Here is a 15,773-nt window from a genome sequence, read left to right as displayed (position 1 = left end):
CATCCAGAGTGGATCTCACCTGTGTGATGACATTATCATTCCTTAAGCATTTGTTACATGCCAACTACTGGCAGCTTGTTGGGTGCTGGGAGTTAAGAGACAGCCAACATATTCCTTAGGTATTTACTCTCCGATACCACTTGTCCCTGGCTGTCTCTGGGGAGGGGGTTATTCTTGTCCAAAAAGACTCACCCCCCAAATGTCTGTGTGCAAACTGCCATTTCTTCCCTGCCGTATCTCGATCACTATGCTTGGGATAATCCTTGAAGGTGCTAGGCTGATACCCACTTGCCCCAAAAGGAAGTGTTGAGTGGAGGAGATGTTAGAACCCTGGTAGCTTTTATCCTATTCTCTGAGGTCAAAGCTTCTGGGGTTTTAGTCACAGACGAAACACATCAGGGCAATATATCATACCACACTCAGTCCTGTTATTCTAATCAGATACTCTTATCGTAACCATTTCTGATGTCCACCATCTACATAGCACGTTTATCCACGCCCCTGCCTTCTTAAATGGAGGATGTGGTCAGTTCTCTTTTCCTAGAGATCTGGGGTCCCGTCTCACCAATTCTGGGTGTGCTACTGTGCGGGGCATGCTAGTGCTAACTAAGGTGTGCATCTGTGTGCAGCTCCAGCTCGATGTGTTTCACGTTTTGATGTCTGGTTGTGTGTATTTCTGTTTGCAGTTTCTGGCTCCTGAACCAGCTGTCACTTCTTAGGCTGTCCCTGTGCTTGCCCATCTCTGTGGCAGGCTGGGAAAACAACAGGAATTTTTGTTAGATTGCATAATGAAATAAGAACAAATAATCTCTGGATGACACCGCCAAAGCTTCTAGGATCTAGTGCACAGACGGTATTACATCTCCTATGGTTTCCTTCTTTTGGCCTCTCCGGATGTTATAATTACTGAAGTTGTCAGAAAGGTCACATGTTACCTTGTGCTTTGACTGATTTCTTGAATATCAAATGGGATTAATGTTTGTGAAAGCCTTTTGACAATTACGGAATGATGTGGTCTGAGGTGGCCTTGTCAGCCCTGATGGCAGGCGGACCTCTCCCAGGGGCCAAACAAAACACATTAAACCAAACCGAGTTCCCCTCACAGGACCTTTCTGTCTAACTGAAGCAGCCACAGAAGCAGATACATAGCTTCAAACATGATGCCCTTCAATGTGGAAACTAGACAGTGAGTGAAAAATTTAAAGGTTACTAGATATCAGTTTCATAAGGTTATACTGTGATCTCATAATTAAGAAGTATATTCGCAACTGGTTGATAAGTTAGGCCTGGAGATGCAACTCACAGTATAGTGACTATAGAGAACAACACTGTATTATAAACATCAAATCTGCTAAGAGACTAGATCTGAATTATTCCCCATCCACCTGACCCCGTCTCCATCAGAAAAGATAAAACTACGTGACCTGACAGAGGTGTTAGCCAACCGGACACAGGGATTCACAGTGCAGTATATTAATGTATCGAATCACCATGTTACATACCTTAAACTTACATTGTTATATGTCAGATATATTTCAGTAAAAAATACAGTAACTAAAGTAAACTGGAAAGTATAAAAACTTCTGAGACACTCAGTATATGGTCAGAAAATAAATAATCATAATACAACTTAAATTTTATCTGAGAACCCTTCAGTACTCCAGGATGATTCCAGCTCCACACTTCAAGGGCTCCACAGGTCTAATAAGAAAAGAAGGTAAGTCCGCCATTGAACAAACTTTGGGTAAAAGGTGAAAAGGCAATTTATTCACTTTCTGAAAATTTTCCTTTTCATAAAACTGTTCTATTCATCCAAAAATTGTCCTATTTTTAAAAACTATTATATTCTCTGTTCTAAAAGGTGTTGTAAAAACATGTACGATTTTTAAACCGGGACAGCGTGTGGTGGAGGCACCATGGTATCTACTGTAAAAAGTGCCCGGCTCAAGCCGGACGCGTGGCTCTGTCTACAGTCAGCTCTGCCTCCTTCGTTTCCTCCCTGCTGGCCTGTCTGGACCCTGATGAGTCGTACACATACTCAACTACTATCTAACTAAGTCACTGACCTACAGTTTGATGCATTCCAGAAGTCCCCTGGGGTGGTGACAAGTGTGTTCCAGGAAGCAGGCTGAACCCTGAGGAAGCACAATCGAAAGACCTTACAACTGACTTCACGACGCTCAGAGCAGTGGGGGCCAGAATGGACAGAAAAGCCACACGGCAGCAGTGAGAGCTGACAGCGGAGGGCCCTGGCCAGTTAATATTCAAGGAGATGGGGAATTAGAAAGTGGGACGTATTCCAGAGAGAGTTCCTTGAGGAGAGAGCCTGCTCACCACCATAAAAGAGATAAAAGAGAAGCAATCACGCCTGGAGGAACCACAGGTGTGGGCACTGGCGTGGAGGACACGTGAGCTGGACGTGTTGAGAGATGAAGGTAGATGCTCTCTGAATCTGAAATTCTGAATCTGAAATTCTGAAATTCCATTAGAAAAGAACCACTTGTGGGTTTTCTTTAAAAATTCTGCTTGCCACTCAGTAATACATACAGTCCGAGAAGTACTATCCTCCCTATCAGGAATGATGCTATTAATTTCAGTACGGCTTCTCCATCATTCTAGATCCTCCTACCAGAATGCAGAGCTTCTGGGTCCAACCTCCAGAGCCCTCCCCTTTTCCTTCCCCGTTTCACCATTTTTATGTCTTTGGGACCATTTGCACGATTTCTTCTGTTCAGTTTTCCACTTCATCAATTTTTTTCTTTAGCGGGTCTAGACACCTCTTTCAATCCATTACTGAGCTTTAAATTTTTAAATAATTATATTTTAATTTCTAACATCCCTAATTAGCCCCTTTTGGAGATCACCCACTCTCACAGTTGCATGCTCCTTTACCACATGGGTAACATTTTTAAAGCCTGAAATGTCATTTTCTGCATTTCCTATTGATTTATATTCCTTTGGACTTAAGTTGTCATGTGTATTAAGCAGGCGCTCTACTCTTTAGGGGATGGTTTCTGCAAGTCCTTGGTTCTTGCTTGTAAGCTCCTCTCCTGCAAGTGTCCTGGGTCACGAGACTCCTGGTGGCATGGCTGCAGAATGTCCTGGGCAGTTTGAGACCCTGTCTGCGCAGTGGCTCTCACCTGGCCTTTGTGTGGCCCTTTGGGCTGGACCACTGCCCGACATGGGCAATGTGACTCAGACCCTCTGAGCATGAACCCAGTTTTAAGGCAGGGTGTGCCTGCCCGGCCCCAGCCTCTCGTGGACACCTAGCCCCTCCCCTTGGGCCTGACTTCAGCCTCTGTCCTTCGAGGGTGGCAGGGGTTTGAACTTGCCTGCTGCTGTAGGGTTCTGCCTGGTCTTGAAGGACCTTTGTCTCCCAGGCATATGAAGAACTCCCTTTCTTATTTCTGAGTGTAGTTATGTTTTTATTATTTATTTTTCTCTCATTTCTACATGATTTAAGTCAAAAGGGAAAGGCTCCTGGCTCAATCTGCCCTCTTACACTGGAAACTAACATACAGATGGAGATACAAGAAGCGGCTGGGGGCATTTACAGTTTGATTTCATCCTAAGGCAATTTGGGGACGACTGAAAAGTACACTTTCCTTCAGCCCCTCGGCTTGGATGACCTCATAGCACTTGCAGTTAACCCAGCATCCGGTTCGGGCACCCGCATGCGAGGGCTCTAACCCATAGTGTTGTGGGTATTCTCCACACAGGTCGGCATGTGGCGCTGACGGAAGGCTCCTTTCCTCTCCTGATGCTTGTCAAACAGTTACGTTGGAGCCTCTTCCCTGGAGAGTTGTCCCATCAGAAATCCCATCCCCTACTGGGATGAATCTGAAACATAACCTCTTGAGGTTTTCAATCACTGCAAATGGAGGTTAGCTATTGACAAACCCAACTGGTAACATGGGAATCTACCCAAATTAGTCAGAAGTCTCTTCTAAGTTCTGCTTCTGTTAGAAATTGGAATACTGGCAACTCTAAAATGCTCTGTGGTCTTCAGAGGACACTGACAGCTGCCTACTGATCTTACAAGGAGGAAGGAAAGCCGTTTTATGGAAGGTCAACCTGAGCTACTCAGAGGTCAAATGGCTCTTCCAAAGATGTGCAGGGGAGCAGCAGAGCAAACGCCAACCCCGCCTGCAGGAGAACCTGAACGCTGCCATTGTTCACAGAGTGTGGCTCGCTCACAACCTCCTCCACAAGTGGGATGCTAATGAAATCACAAAACATAGAAACTATCCGGCAGGTAATGGTAAAGGTCATCCCGATGAAATGCTCTGCTCTCCAGGTAAAGAAGTTTTACGTAAATAAAGAGAAGGTTAAAAAACCCATTTTTATGGACACATTTCCTTAATAAGCAAAAACTTAGTCTCCGTATCAGACCAACAACGGCGCCCAGACACTGTAATGCAGAGAGTAAGAGTTCATTTCACCCCTGGTGGGAAATGTAACAGATGTCGATCACTAAGTGTTCCAAACCTCAAAGGAGCCAGACAGCGGTGGGCCTGCCAGATAGAGCCTCGTAGAGGACACGGGCCCTAACCTGAGGCTGAGTGTAAGCGCTCCTTACATCTGTAATGAGTCACTGAGAACATCTGCGTGTTGTTTCTACAGAGGCGGACAATACTTGTTTGTTTCCATACAAACACTCAGAAGAGCACGTGGAAACTGAAGGAACTGCCGCTCTTCATCGTCTGTACTGTTAGTTCCCAAGTTTCAATGACAGAGCCTTTGCTTAACGGCCAGTCACTGCCCCCTGTTTCATTACTGACCAGCCTAACACGGGTAACTGCTATATACGGGAAAAGCTCTTTGCAGACACGGAAACCCTGCCCTTTGACTGCCCGCGCGCTGAAGCCATGTGTCAGGCACTGCTGGATGGGGGACCCAGTACTTCCCAGTAGACTTCTTTCTTTCTTTTTTTTTTTTAATAAAAGAAGTATAATCAATGACATCTTGTGCAGACACTACTCTTATTTCCTTGTTGATTCATATCAACATGAAAGAATAAATTCAGTCATGCTTCACTATCAACAACTTTGGAACAATGGCCTTTAAGCCACGTACCGTGTCTCATGTCGTGATGGGAACCTCGGGCCTTCCTCGAGTAATCCTGCATTGAAGTGCCCAGGTACGGCTGATGGCTCACAGAAGGACGCTCAGGCAGGAGTGAGCAGGACACATCTCACTGTGGGCAAAAATCCTAGACACAGTGGGAGGCAGGAGACGCTGACCAAGGGGTCACTCTCTCCCTTCACCAAGAGTGAGATTTACTCCAAAATATATCAAAATATAGTTCTCTGGGGAAATCTCTCTGGACTAGTCCACCCCTGAATGTAGGAAACTAAGTAACTCTGGTTGGAGTAAGGATTACATTGAACCACATTGTCTGCAGGGAGGGCGGGAGAGCCACAGGAAAACCCAGTCAGGGCCTCTTTTAGGGTGTGTCTTCCTCTTGACTTGCCCAAACAAGGTTGGCCATGCCTTCCTTTCTGTTACCAGGAGCCAGCACTGAACTGATTACTTGTGTTTTTAAGTCTATTTTCCACACTAGCTTGATTTTTCCCTTTTTCTTTTTATGTTAGGAATGGTGACCTCATCTCTGAGAGGAGCCGGTCGCATATACGTGCTGAGCCAACTTCTGTTGATTCTGTTGAATAAAGCACTTAAAAGATCTATACCTTTGTTTAATTTTCTGCTTAATTTTTTTGTAATAAAGTTTTTGTATTACTAGAATATATTATTTATGGTTATAACCCAATATATGTCTATAGAAAGTCCCACAGACACTGATTTATCTTGAAGGCTCTTTCTGACAAATTCACGTCTTCAGAACCATCTAAGGTACCTAGTAGCATAGCATCAAGATTCGTCATATGGTACATTTTACTCAAATGCTGGAGCCAAATCATCAGCCTTATTCCACATGCCCCATGAATGAGAAGCTCTAGATGTGCTTCCCAAAGCTTCTCAAATACATCAAAGGCATTCCTCTCCTCTATGACCTTGCCCCTTTCGTTCAGATCAGGGAAATAAACTGAAACCATGAAATATATTCCCCAACCTGTTTCCTTCAATGAGTTACAACCACTGGGTGCCTGTGACTTCATGTAATAATATGTGGTTGATGTGTTGTTTATCAATGGGCTGATATGTTTACCTAATTTCCTCCTTTTTTAGACATCTTTATTGAGACAAAATTCACAGACCATAAAATCACACAATTCAATGATTTTCGTATATTCACAGAGTTCTGCAACCACGACTCTAAGCCGAGAACATTTTCATCAGCCCAAAAGAAACATCCACAGCCATTAGCAGTCCCTCACTAGTCCCACCCACTGCTTCCCGGGCCTAGGCAGCTGATTATTTACTTTTTATTCTATTTCTATATACTTAGCCATTCTGGGTATGTCATATAAATGGAATCATAGCATATGTGACTGGCTTATTTCACTTAGCATAATATCTTCAAGGCTCATGCATGTAACAGTACATAGTAAGATGCATCAGCACATCACTCCTTTATGTGGGGAGGGATGTGCTGAAGGTGATGAGGTTGAGCATTTTAGGCTATTCGTGTATCTTGGGGAAAATGTCTCCCCTTATCCAGATTGCAAAAAATACTGAGATTAAGAGACTCACTGTCAGGAGAGAAAAAGCATGGAGGTGGCTCAACAACCTTTTGCCAATACTTCTGAAAGAATTAAAGGTGAGTATTCAATCACCCAAAAGACTCTTTGAATTGCTTAAGCGTGTCATCACTGACCCCTCAGCCATCTCATCAGAAGCACACACAGAGATGGGAGAATCTAAGCAAACCCTGTGGAGAAGTCTCCGGCCCAGTGGAACGAATCCCCATGGCACACACAGGGGGCCCACTGGTTCTGATGAATTTTGTTATCTGTAGACACAATGCTGGCTTGGACTGAACAGGACAGAGTATGAAATAAAAGAAAGCACCCCCTGCAAATGCAGGAATTATACACACAGTGAATTTTTAAAAAGACATTTAAAAAAAATCTGGATATGGGGAAGAAAGACAAGAAATCTGAGGTTCTGTAAATCATCACTTGACCTAATTTCCGGTGACTTTCATATCTCACATAAAAACACAGAGTTAATTTAGAAATAATCTGGGATTAGGGGACTATGAAAAAGCAAGTGCACAGATTGGTTGCTTCTACCGAGGTGATAAACACTAGGCGAAGCAGGGTTTAAGGTGAGAGTTCTGCCCAAAGCAAAGGCAGACCCAGCCTGGAGCTGAACCCCCTCAGTACTGGACCTGCCTAGTTCATTGTAGACAACTTCTCTCCAGTTTCCTGATTTTCTTTTTATATCTTTGATTTCTGTCTTCCTGACCCAGACCTGAGAACTCAGCTTAGACCCCTGGATTGCTGCCTTCGGTTCCTGACTGGCCAGAGCCTTCCCTAAAACAGCATCTACTAGACCAGCCAGCCCTTGTAACATATGGTCCCAAAGGCTCCCAAAATTCACTTGCTATTTACCAAGAGGTTCTCATCTAAACCAGGCAATAGATTGGAGAGGAAACCAGAGTGCCAGGATAAGATTTACTCCTTTTCATAGTTTACACACAACTATGCCTTGAAAACAGGATGCCTAATGCAGCAATGCTTTGAAAAGTGTCCCTTTATGGAAAAGCAGGTAGGCATATTTGCCTTAGCTTAGAGTCTAAATGCAAGTATGCATAATAGGCATCTACTGCCAACCTTTAGAAAAATGGCTCTTTATAAGGATTCAATAAATAAGCAAGATGCACCTAATAATCCTTGTAGAACTAATGATCAAAAGTCCAAAGAGAGACTGTTAAGATTCTCCTAGGGACCCATTTCTCAATACTTTGGAAGGTTGCAACTAACTCTAAGGTTAATAGCAGTGTAAATTAATTCTTTTTTTAATGAAAGTCTGTCAGAACTCCCTCTTTTCAGATATGTTTTAATTTAAAGAATGGTGCAAACTCACTTTTGAAGTTCAAAGGAGGTAGACTGCATTCCCAAAGCATTTAACAGGATCTTGCATGTTGCAGCAGACATTAGGCTGCCTCCCCAAGAGCCACTGTGTTCTTCCAACTCCACAGAGGCTGAATTACTCGTTTTCTCAACCCCTGTTACAACAAAGAGTGGCCATGCAGTATAGTCATAGTAAATAAACTGTTTCCTGGCTAGTTTCAGGGGAAGACAGAATAGATGACGCAAGTTCTGAGATTTTCCCTTCCTTCTTGGGAGGGTCTGAGATGTGATGTGTGAAGCTGTTGCAGCCACTCTGCCAACATGCTGATGGTGGGCAACAGGGAAAGATGGTCTTTGAGCCACTGAATTATCCTGAGACTGGCTATGTCTACACTTCTTGTTTTGTGAAACAATACAAACATATGAAGTTTAAAGTATCGTAGTTAGGTATTCTGTTACTAGCAGACAAAAGTACTCTCATTGACATACTGTAACATCAGATTTGGATAAATGCTGAAGGGGACCCGTAAGATGGCTCAGGGATAGGTTGTCTAGGTCCATGAGCTTCCAGAAACATCCAAATTTTCATGAGTATATATATATGCCCTTTTCTGCATTCCAATAAGATGAGGTACAGCTTTATCAAATTCTAAAAACAGCTATGACTTGTAAATTATTATAGACAGTAGGAACCATTAAAGCACATCTCAAACCCAGCGCCCCCCAATCTGCCACCACTCCACCCCCTTCAGTCTTAACTCCTGGCACTCATGTTGCCCCACAGCCTCCAGGACAGGAGTCCTCTGCCAGCAGCAAGTACTCCAGGCTTATTACGGCTCATGGTGACCTTCCTTCCACCTCTATCTGAACTTCCAAATTCCTCATCCTCTATAAAACCTCCCCCAAGTGCTTCTTGTTCTCATCAATTTCTCCCATGTTCTGTACTGTCATAATAAATATTATCTGTGCTACTCATTCGTAGCACTTAGTCACAATGAGCATTAGCAAATTAACTGTCATCACAAACCACAATGACAAGAGTAGTAGCAGCTGCAAAAATGAAAAACTACTTCCTGAGCTGAGCACCATTTTCACCAGTCAGTCAGCGGGCAGGTGGCTGTGAACAGACACAACATGATCCAGAAGCGCAACACGGATGCTCAAGAGCAAATGAACAATACCGGAGACCTGCCAAGGGACCTGTGTGCCCTCTGACAGGACACCTGGTCATAGTCACTGATGACAGATGGACTGACACAAAGATTGGATTTGGAGGGTGACTTCTTCATATAGGACAGAGAGCAGAGAGAAAATGCCTGGAAGAGATGAGCTAATCACCTATTTCTACATGAAACAACAGGTACACGTTAACTGTTAGCAGATACACAGAAGTTACGAAATTACTGTTAAACTACTTAGCAACTTTCCTAGGGTTATATGTGACCTCTTGAGGAGATAACCCATCATAGATAAAAAATTGGGCACTAATACAACTTCAAACACAATAATGAATCTCACAAACACTATATTAAACAAAATAAACAGGTATAAAAGAATGGTTACAATAATGTCAGTGTAAAAAGTATAAAAGCACACAACACTCTCCTATGATGCTAGAATTTACCCTCAGAGGGGATTAATGAAGAGAGAGCTTGAGGGGAGCTTCTGGGAAGATGACCACATTTTCTTGTTTGATCTGGGTGCTGGCTACAGGGGCCTCTTTGGTTTGAAAATTCATTAAACAATATAATGTTATAAACATTAATAAATTATATATATTATATATATTATATGTAATATATATTACATTTCATGTATATAAATTATATATATTACATATTAAATTTCATATATAAATATTATATATAACATTTCACATATATTGTTCATAGGAGCAGATAATATAATACTTTACATATATTTTTATATAAAAATATTTTATACTTATATATATCAAATATTTAAAAATCATTTGTTCCAGAATTTTAAAAAGATAAGCTTAAAACAATGAGCTATCACTACACACCTATTAAAATGGCCAACTTTGGAACACTGACAACACCAAATGTTGGCAAGGAGGTAGAACAACAGGAACACTAATTCTGGTGAGAATGCAAAATGGTACAGCCAGTTTGGAAGACAATCTGGTTGTTTCTTACAAAACTAAATATATTCTTAGCATATGATCCAGCAATCATGTTCCTTGGTATTTATGCAAAGGAGGTGAAAATTTATGTCCACACAGAAATGTGCACATAGATGTTTTACAGCGACTTTATTCACAACTGCAAAGCTTGGAAGCAACCAGGCTGTCCTTCAGCAGGTGAATATATAAACAAGCTGTGGTCCATCCAGACAATGAAATATTATTCAGTGTTAAAAAGAAATGAGCTATCAAGCCATAAAAGGCATGGAGGCATCTTAAATGTACATTGCTAAGTGAAAGAAGCCAATCTGAGAAGGGTTCCTATTGCATGAGTTCAACTATAAGACATTGTGGCAAAGGCCAAACTATGAAGACAGTGAGAAGATGAGTGGCTCTCAGGACTGGGGGTGGGGTGGGGGCAGGGGGCAGGGCAGCCCCTCAGAACAGGCGGGGCACAGAGGATTCTCAGGGCAGGGAAACCACCCGCATGGTACTGTGATGGTGGACACGGGACACTATAATCTGCCCACGTCCACAGAATGGGCAACACCAAGAGTGAACTTCAGTGCAAATAATGGACGTGGGGTGATTATGAGGGGTCAGTGCAGGTCGTCAGCTGTAATACACGGCCCACCCTGGGGGGAGATGTTGATAGTGGGAGAGGCTGTGCATGCAGAGGGGCCGGCGTATATGGGAAACATTTGTGTCTGCCACTGCATTTTGCTATGAACCGAAAACTGCTCTGAAAAAGTGTATTTTTTAAAAATCCATGGACATTTTACTATAGACCTTCCTTTGTTAGCTTGGCAGTGACAACTCTTAAGTGAAGGGGGTTCTCTAAAATGTAACTGTAATGTAGCTCTTTCCCACATACACCCATTTCACCTCATTTTGACTCTAGTGTAAATTCAAGACACTTGATTAAGTCTGACGTGAACGTATTCACTCCCCTGTAAGAGAATCCGATTCACGAACTGTAACTGCCAATTCGCCAGATTGCTCTCCTTCTCAGTAAAGCCTATTGAGCACGATTGAAAATAAAAAGAGGAGCTGAGAGTCAGCAGTGCAGTTACAGATATTAAACCTACATCAAACGGTGATGAAATTTCAATGCCATAAAAATGATCTCTCTGTTATGCTCCCATCCAGAAGACTAATGCTCTCCTATTCTGATAACCTCTTCTTGGCCTTAACCCAAGTCTACCTTCAATATGACTTTCAAATACGCAAGGCTTTTCACTTATATACCACCTGAATGTGTTCTAGTGTTTTCCATCACAAACTGCTGTCCATCTTCTCTACAGTGAAAATCCATAAATGTCAAATGTCAGGGATGTTTTAATGCACACATGATCCTGCTAGATTTGCAGGTCCCACAGCAATAACAGAGGCATAAGAGAATATCAGGGTCCTTTTCATCAGAATGCAAGAACTGTAGATGCCGAAAGAAGGTATATGCTGTATGTGACCTAGTGTAGACAGATATTTAATATCTGAAAATAAAAAAGGTAACTTTGAGTCTATTATTCCAAAGAGAAATTTAGGAAAGAGAACAGACTGTAAAGGGAGAAATGCAAAATTGAAAAGGATGCACTCTCATTTGGCTAGTCCCTGTGGAACCAAGATTGCCTTGAACACTTTTAATTTGATTTTTAAGACGCAAATTGTGCATAACCGGTGGTAATTACACCTGCAGAACCAGGTACTCCTCGTTCAGAATGATTACCTCGAGGCCCTTCAAGATCTGGAGGCATCACAGGGCGCTCCGTCACCATTCTTCAGACCAGGCTGGGAAGGAGACCTACATGTGCTGGGAAACATTTTCACCAAAATACTGAAACTACAATGGGTTTTTTTGGGTAAGCAGATGGCTTACCCAGAATATAGGACTGGAATATAGGACAAACCAGAATATAGGACTGGAAACTGGCAGGCCTTGAGAAGATTATTTTTGTGAAAGTATCTACTACGATGACTGAGCAGGTCTTCTAGCAAAGTGGAAGCAGGCTGGGTGGGCTGCCCCCAGGACTGCACAGGTAAGTCCAGGTGCCATTACAGCAGGGCCTCCGCTGCCTGAGACTGAACTGCGTCCCCCATCCAGCTGAAGCCACTGCTGAGCTTCGTTACGGTCACACCAGATTCCGTTATCTGCCCAACTCAGCCGGACCTCAACCAAGCCCTGCCTATGGCGCCGGCTCGGATTTAGCTTAGAGAGTCAGAACTGAAATCCTGAGCGCGCTCCGTCTACTGCAGTGGACTGCGTGCTCTCACGGGGCACATTTGAACCTTCTTTGCCCACAGCCCAGCCCGCACATGGCTCAGGGCTCTCAGCCCCTCACAGGGATCGTGACTGTCTGACCAGCGGGCAGGTCCGTTGGTTGATGTGAGGATGCTCTGCATGTCTGTGAATTCGAGAAACCTCTGGAGCTAGCGGCGGACGGTGTGAGCTGACATTCTCCTCTGCTGGACAGAGTTTGGAACACGAGGCCGAGGGCAGGGCTGCACCCAGAGCCGTGGAAGAGGCGGCGGGGTATGGTGGTGGGGGCAGTGGTGGCACAGCCCTGGCTGATGAGCCAGGTGGGTGCCTGGTGGTCCTGACCTAGGACACAGCCCCTGGGCAGCATGGCCTCGAGGACGTATGAGCTGAGGAGGCCCAGCAGAACCAAGGCGCTGGCATGGCTCAGCTCAGCCACATCATTATTTTAACAGAAGAACAAAATAAATTCTGCTCTTCAAAGCCGAGCCACCAGTCACAGGCCACTTGTGGCTGCCTCCCTATTGCCCTGATAACTGCAGGCAGCACTCGCTGTAACGACTGAAGGGCTGTGTGGGGGTGGCCGCACCACCCAGGGACCGGGTGCAGAACACCCTGGGGTCAGCGGCTGCATCGACAGACGAGGAGGCCACGTGCTGCCTGCACGGAGGAGTGGACGGGCAGCTCTGCGGGGCGCTGAGTCAGGCACGTGGAGGGAAGGGTTCCAGGACCTGCTCTTAAGACGCAAACCCCAGCCCTGTTGGCAGGAAAGGAGCTCCGGGCAGCTGTCTTATTTCACTCGGAAGTAATGAGGCAGGAGGCCTCGGCCTCGGGGTCCCTGAGCGCTCAGGACACCTGGGGAGGGGGAGCACCTGCAAGCTGCGTAGACCAGTGTGGCTTTCTAAGTCCCAATGCGGCCCGGGCAACCACAGAATCAAACTGCCAATACTCATTTTCTTACATGAAATGCAGTTCTGTTCAACGAAAAGCGAAGGTTGAGCACATGCCCCACAAGTCTTGGAGGAGACCTGATTTCCCTCATAGTAATTAAAATTCACAGCTGCTAATGTCCCCAGCGAAGTTAGTCATCACCAGGACAATCACAGGACAGAACAAGTGTTTTCTCTACTCGCCCTCCCCTGTCCTTCTCAGCTCCGCTCATCTGAAAGCTTTTCCTCCTGATCAGTCAGGTGAGCGGTACTGAATCCTGAATCCAACATCCCAGGTGACTTCGGGTATTCACAAAATAGTCAAGGAGATCCTGACAGTGTCGTTCCCAGAATTGCTACCAAAACCTCCTCAAGGTTAGGCAAGTTTTGATGGTATTTCAGTATACATATGACCAGGTTGCACCAGTTTTTTTTTTTAAAACAACTTTCCTATCATTGCTTAAACAACTTGAGATAAAATTCACATACCATAAATTCATCTTTTTAATCTGTATAATTCAAGTGTTTGGATTTTTGTCAAGTATTTATTCTGTGCCTATTGAGATGACCATGTGGGGTTTTCCCCCATTATTCTAATAATGTGTTTGTATTACATTGATTTTCATATGTTAAACCAAATTTTCTTTCCCACAATGAATCACATTGGGTCATGGTGTCCTTTTTATATGTTGCTGGATTATTTGCTAGGATTTTGCTGAGATTTCTGCATCTATATTCCTGAGGGATACTGGCCTACAGTCTGCTTTCCTTGTGACATATTTATTTAGTTTTGGGTTCAGATTACTCCTTTATTCACTTACATTTTGGGGTAATTTCTAGAAGATTTCTGACTCATTTTTATACTTGTTTTAGTTTATCGGTAGTACTTTCTTTTTTCTTTAGTTCACAGTCAACATCTGTTGTTTTAATAATTTTCTTAATTCATCCTTTATGCAGTACCCAGGAATTCCACTGGATAGATAAAATTATTATAATTCTGATGCCACTGTCTTTAAGCTCACAAGCATGAATAAGTTATTATGGATTTTAATGTATACCAAACATTTCCACCTAGTCAGCAATTATATAAACAAATTCAAAGCATATAAAATGGATCTTTTTCATTGAAAGCATATTACCTCACTTAACCTTATGGCACAAAGAGAATTGGAACCCCAGAAAAGCAAATTCTAGAATAAGTAGTTAATACAAAATGTACAAGGTAAAATCACGCCCTTGCTCCCTCCCCGTGGCTTGCTTCTCCAAGAACCCCAGGAGTACCTGGCGTCAGCAGCACGACAGAGGTGACGATCAGGGAGCAGATGACCAGGATCACGAGCAGGGCGATCGCTATGCCTTTCCAGTTTCTTTGCGGAGGGTTGCTGCCCACCAGCTCCTATAGCAACAGCATAGAAGAGGCCCAGTGAGTCAAATAAGGACATAAAACAGGCCGCGTAAACGCATTTCTTTTAAGTCAAGAATCAAGACACAGAACAGTGGATGAGGTCCATCCCTGCCCATCTGCCTCCATGTCCTAAAGCCGAGGCCTCCTTCCCTGAACCACAGCAAAACCTCATCTCAAGAAAGGCCCTGGTATTACGCCATGATATCATACAATATCTGTGAACGTAACGTTTCTCTGCTCAGTAACTCGGGTCAGTGGTACAGAGTGACTGCTTCTCTTCCTTAGAGCCAGCCCACTGACGCCCATCGGATCTAACCCAAGGGTGATCGGCACGTCCAGCCCCAAGGCCCCTTTCATCTTTCTTTTCATTCACATCCACACTGCAAGCTTCTATTTCAGGCTTCCGAATCCAAACACTCATTTAGCACGTACTGCGTGCCTGTCCATCACTCGCGACCCCAAGCCTTTTATTCCTTCTCTAGCTCCTCAAACAGGACTCCAAGACCTCCCAGCTCTCCCCTCACTGGGTAACTAATTCGCTAATGCTATTCTAGAGTTTAGTCCCCTGCAGGGAAACATATTTGCATCGTACCAGGGGTCGGGTGGGAGGCGGCGTCTGGAGACATCGCTAAAGCATGCCAGTGGTTGAATAAACCTACACAATTAATCACACGCACTGGCTGCTGAGACCAAACACTCTGTTCCTTTCCAATTAGGGTGATCATATAACCTAAATTCCAAACCATGGGACAACAGGGGTAATTGTGATAATGAATAATAATTAATAAATATAATAGTTTATATTAATAATAATAATAATAAATTATACAAGAGCGACTGGGATGCTCCAAGGCCAGTAAGACACTTGGTCACTGCACGTGGATGGCCACTACTTCTGCTCATAAATGGTTCACAAAACAGTCTCTTATGGTGCCCATAATTATAATGCATATTAACCCCAGTCAAGATGAAGCAGAATGAAGGACTCAAAAATAGAGGATGTGACACATAAATACCTCTTCATCCAGGACTGAAAGTTCATTAGAATATAACTGATTTC

At 43.8% G+C, this 15,773-nt stretch overlaps 1 protein-coding gene across 5 annotated transcripts in view; it reads right to left on the bottom strand.

The window, feature by feature from the left end:
• The window catches only part of DPP6 (dipeptidyl peptidase like 6), an 839,060-nt gene that overhangs the window by 299,342 nt on the left and 523,945 nt on the right, over positions 1-15,773 (bottom strand). For all 5 annotated transcript variants that reach the window (XM_036899605.2, XM_036899607.2, XM_036899604.2 and 2 more), the window contains exon 2: positions 14,590-14,704. In XM_036899605.2, coding sequence (XP_036755500.2) covers positions 14,590-14,704 — 115 coding nt within the window. The remainder of the gene's footprint in view (positions 1-14,589; positions 14,705-15,773) is intronic.

This window comes from Manis pentadactyla, chromosome 7 (genome assembly GCF_030020395.1).
Source record: "Manis pentadactyla isolate mManPen7 chromosome 7, mManPen7.hap1, whole genome shotgun sequence".
NCBI classification, from domain to species: domain Eukaryota; kingdom Metazoa; phylum Chordata; class Mammalia; order Pholidota; family Manidae; genus Manis; species Manis pentadactyla.
This window is presented reverse-complemented; position numbering and strand designations above follow the sequence as displayed.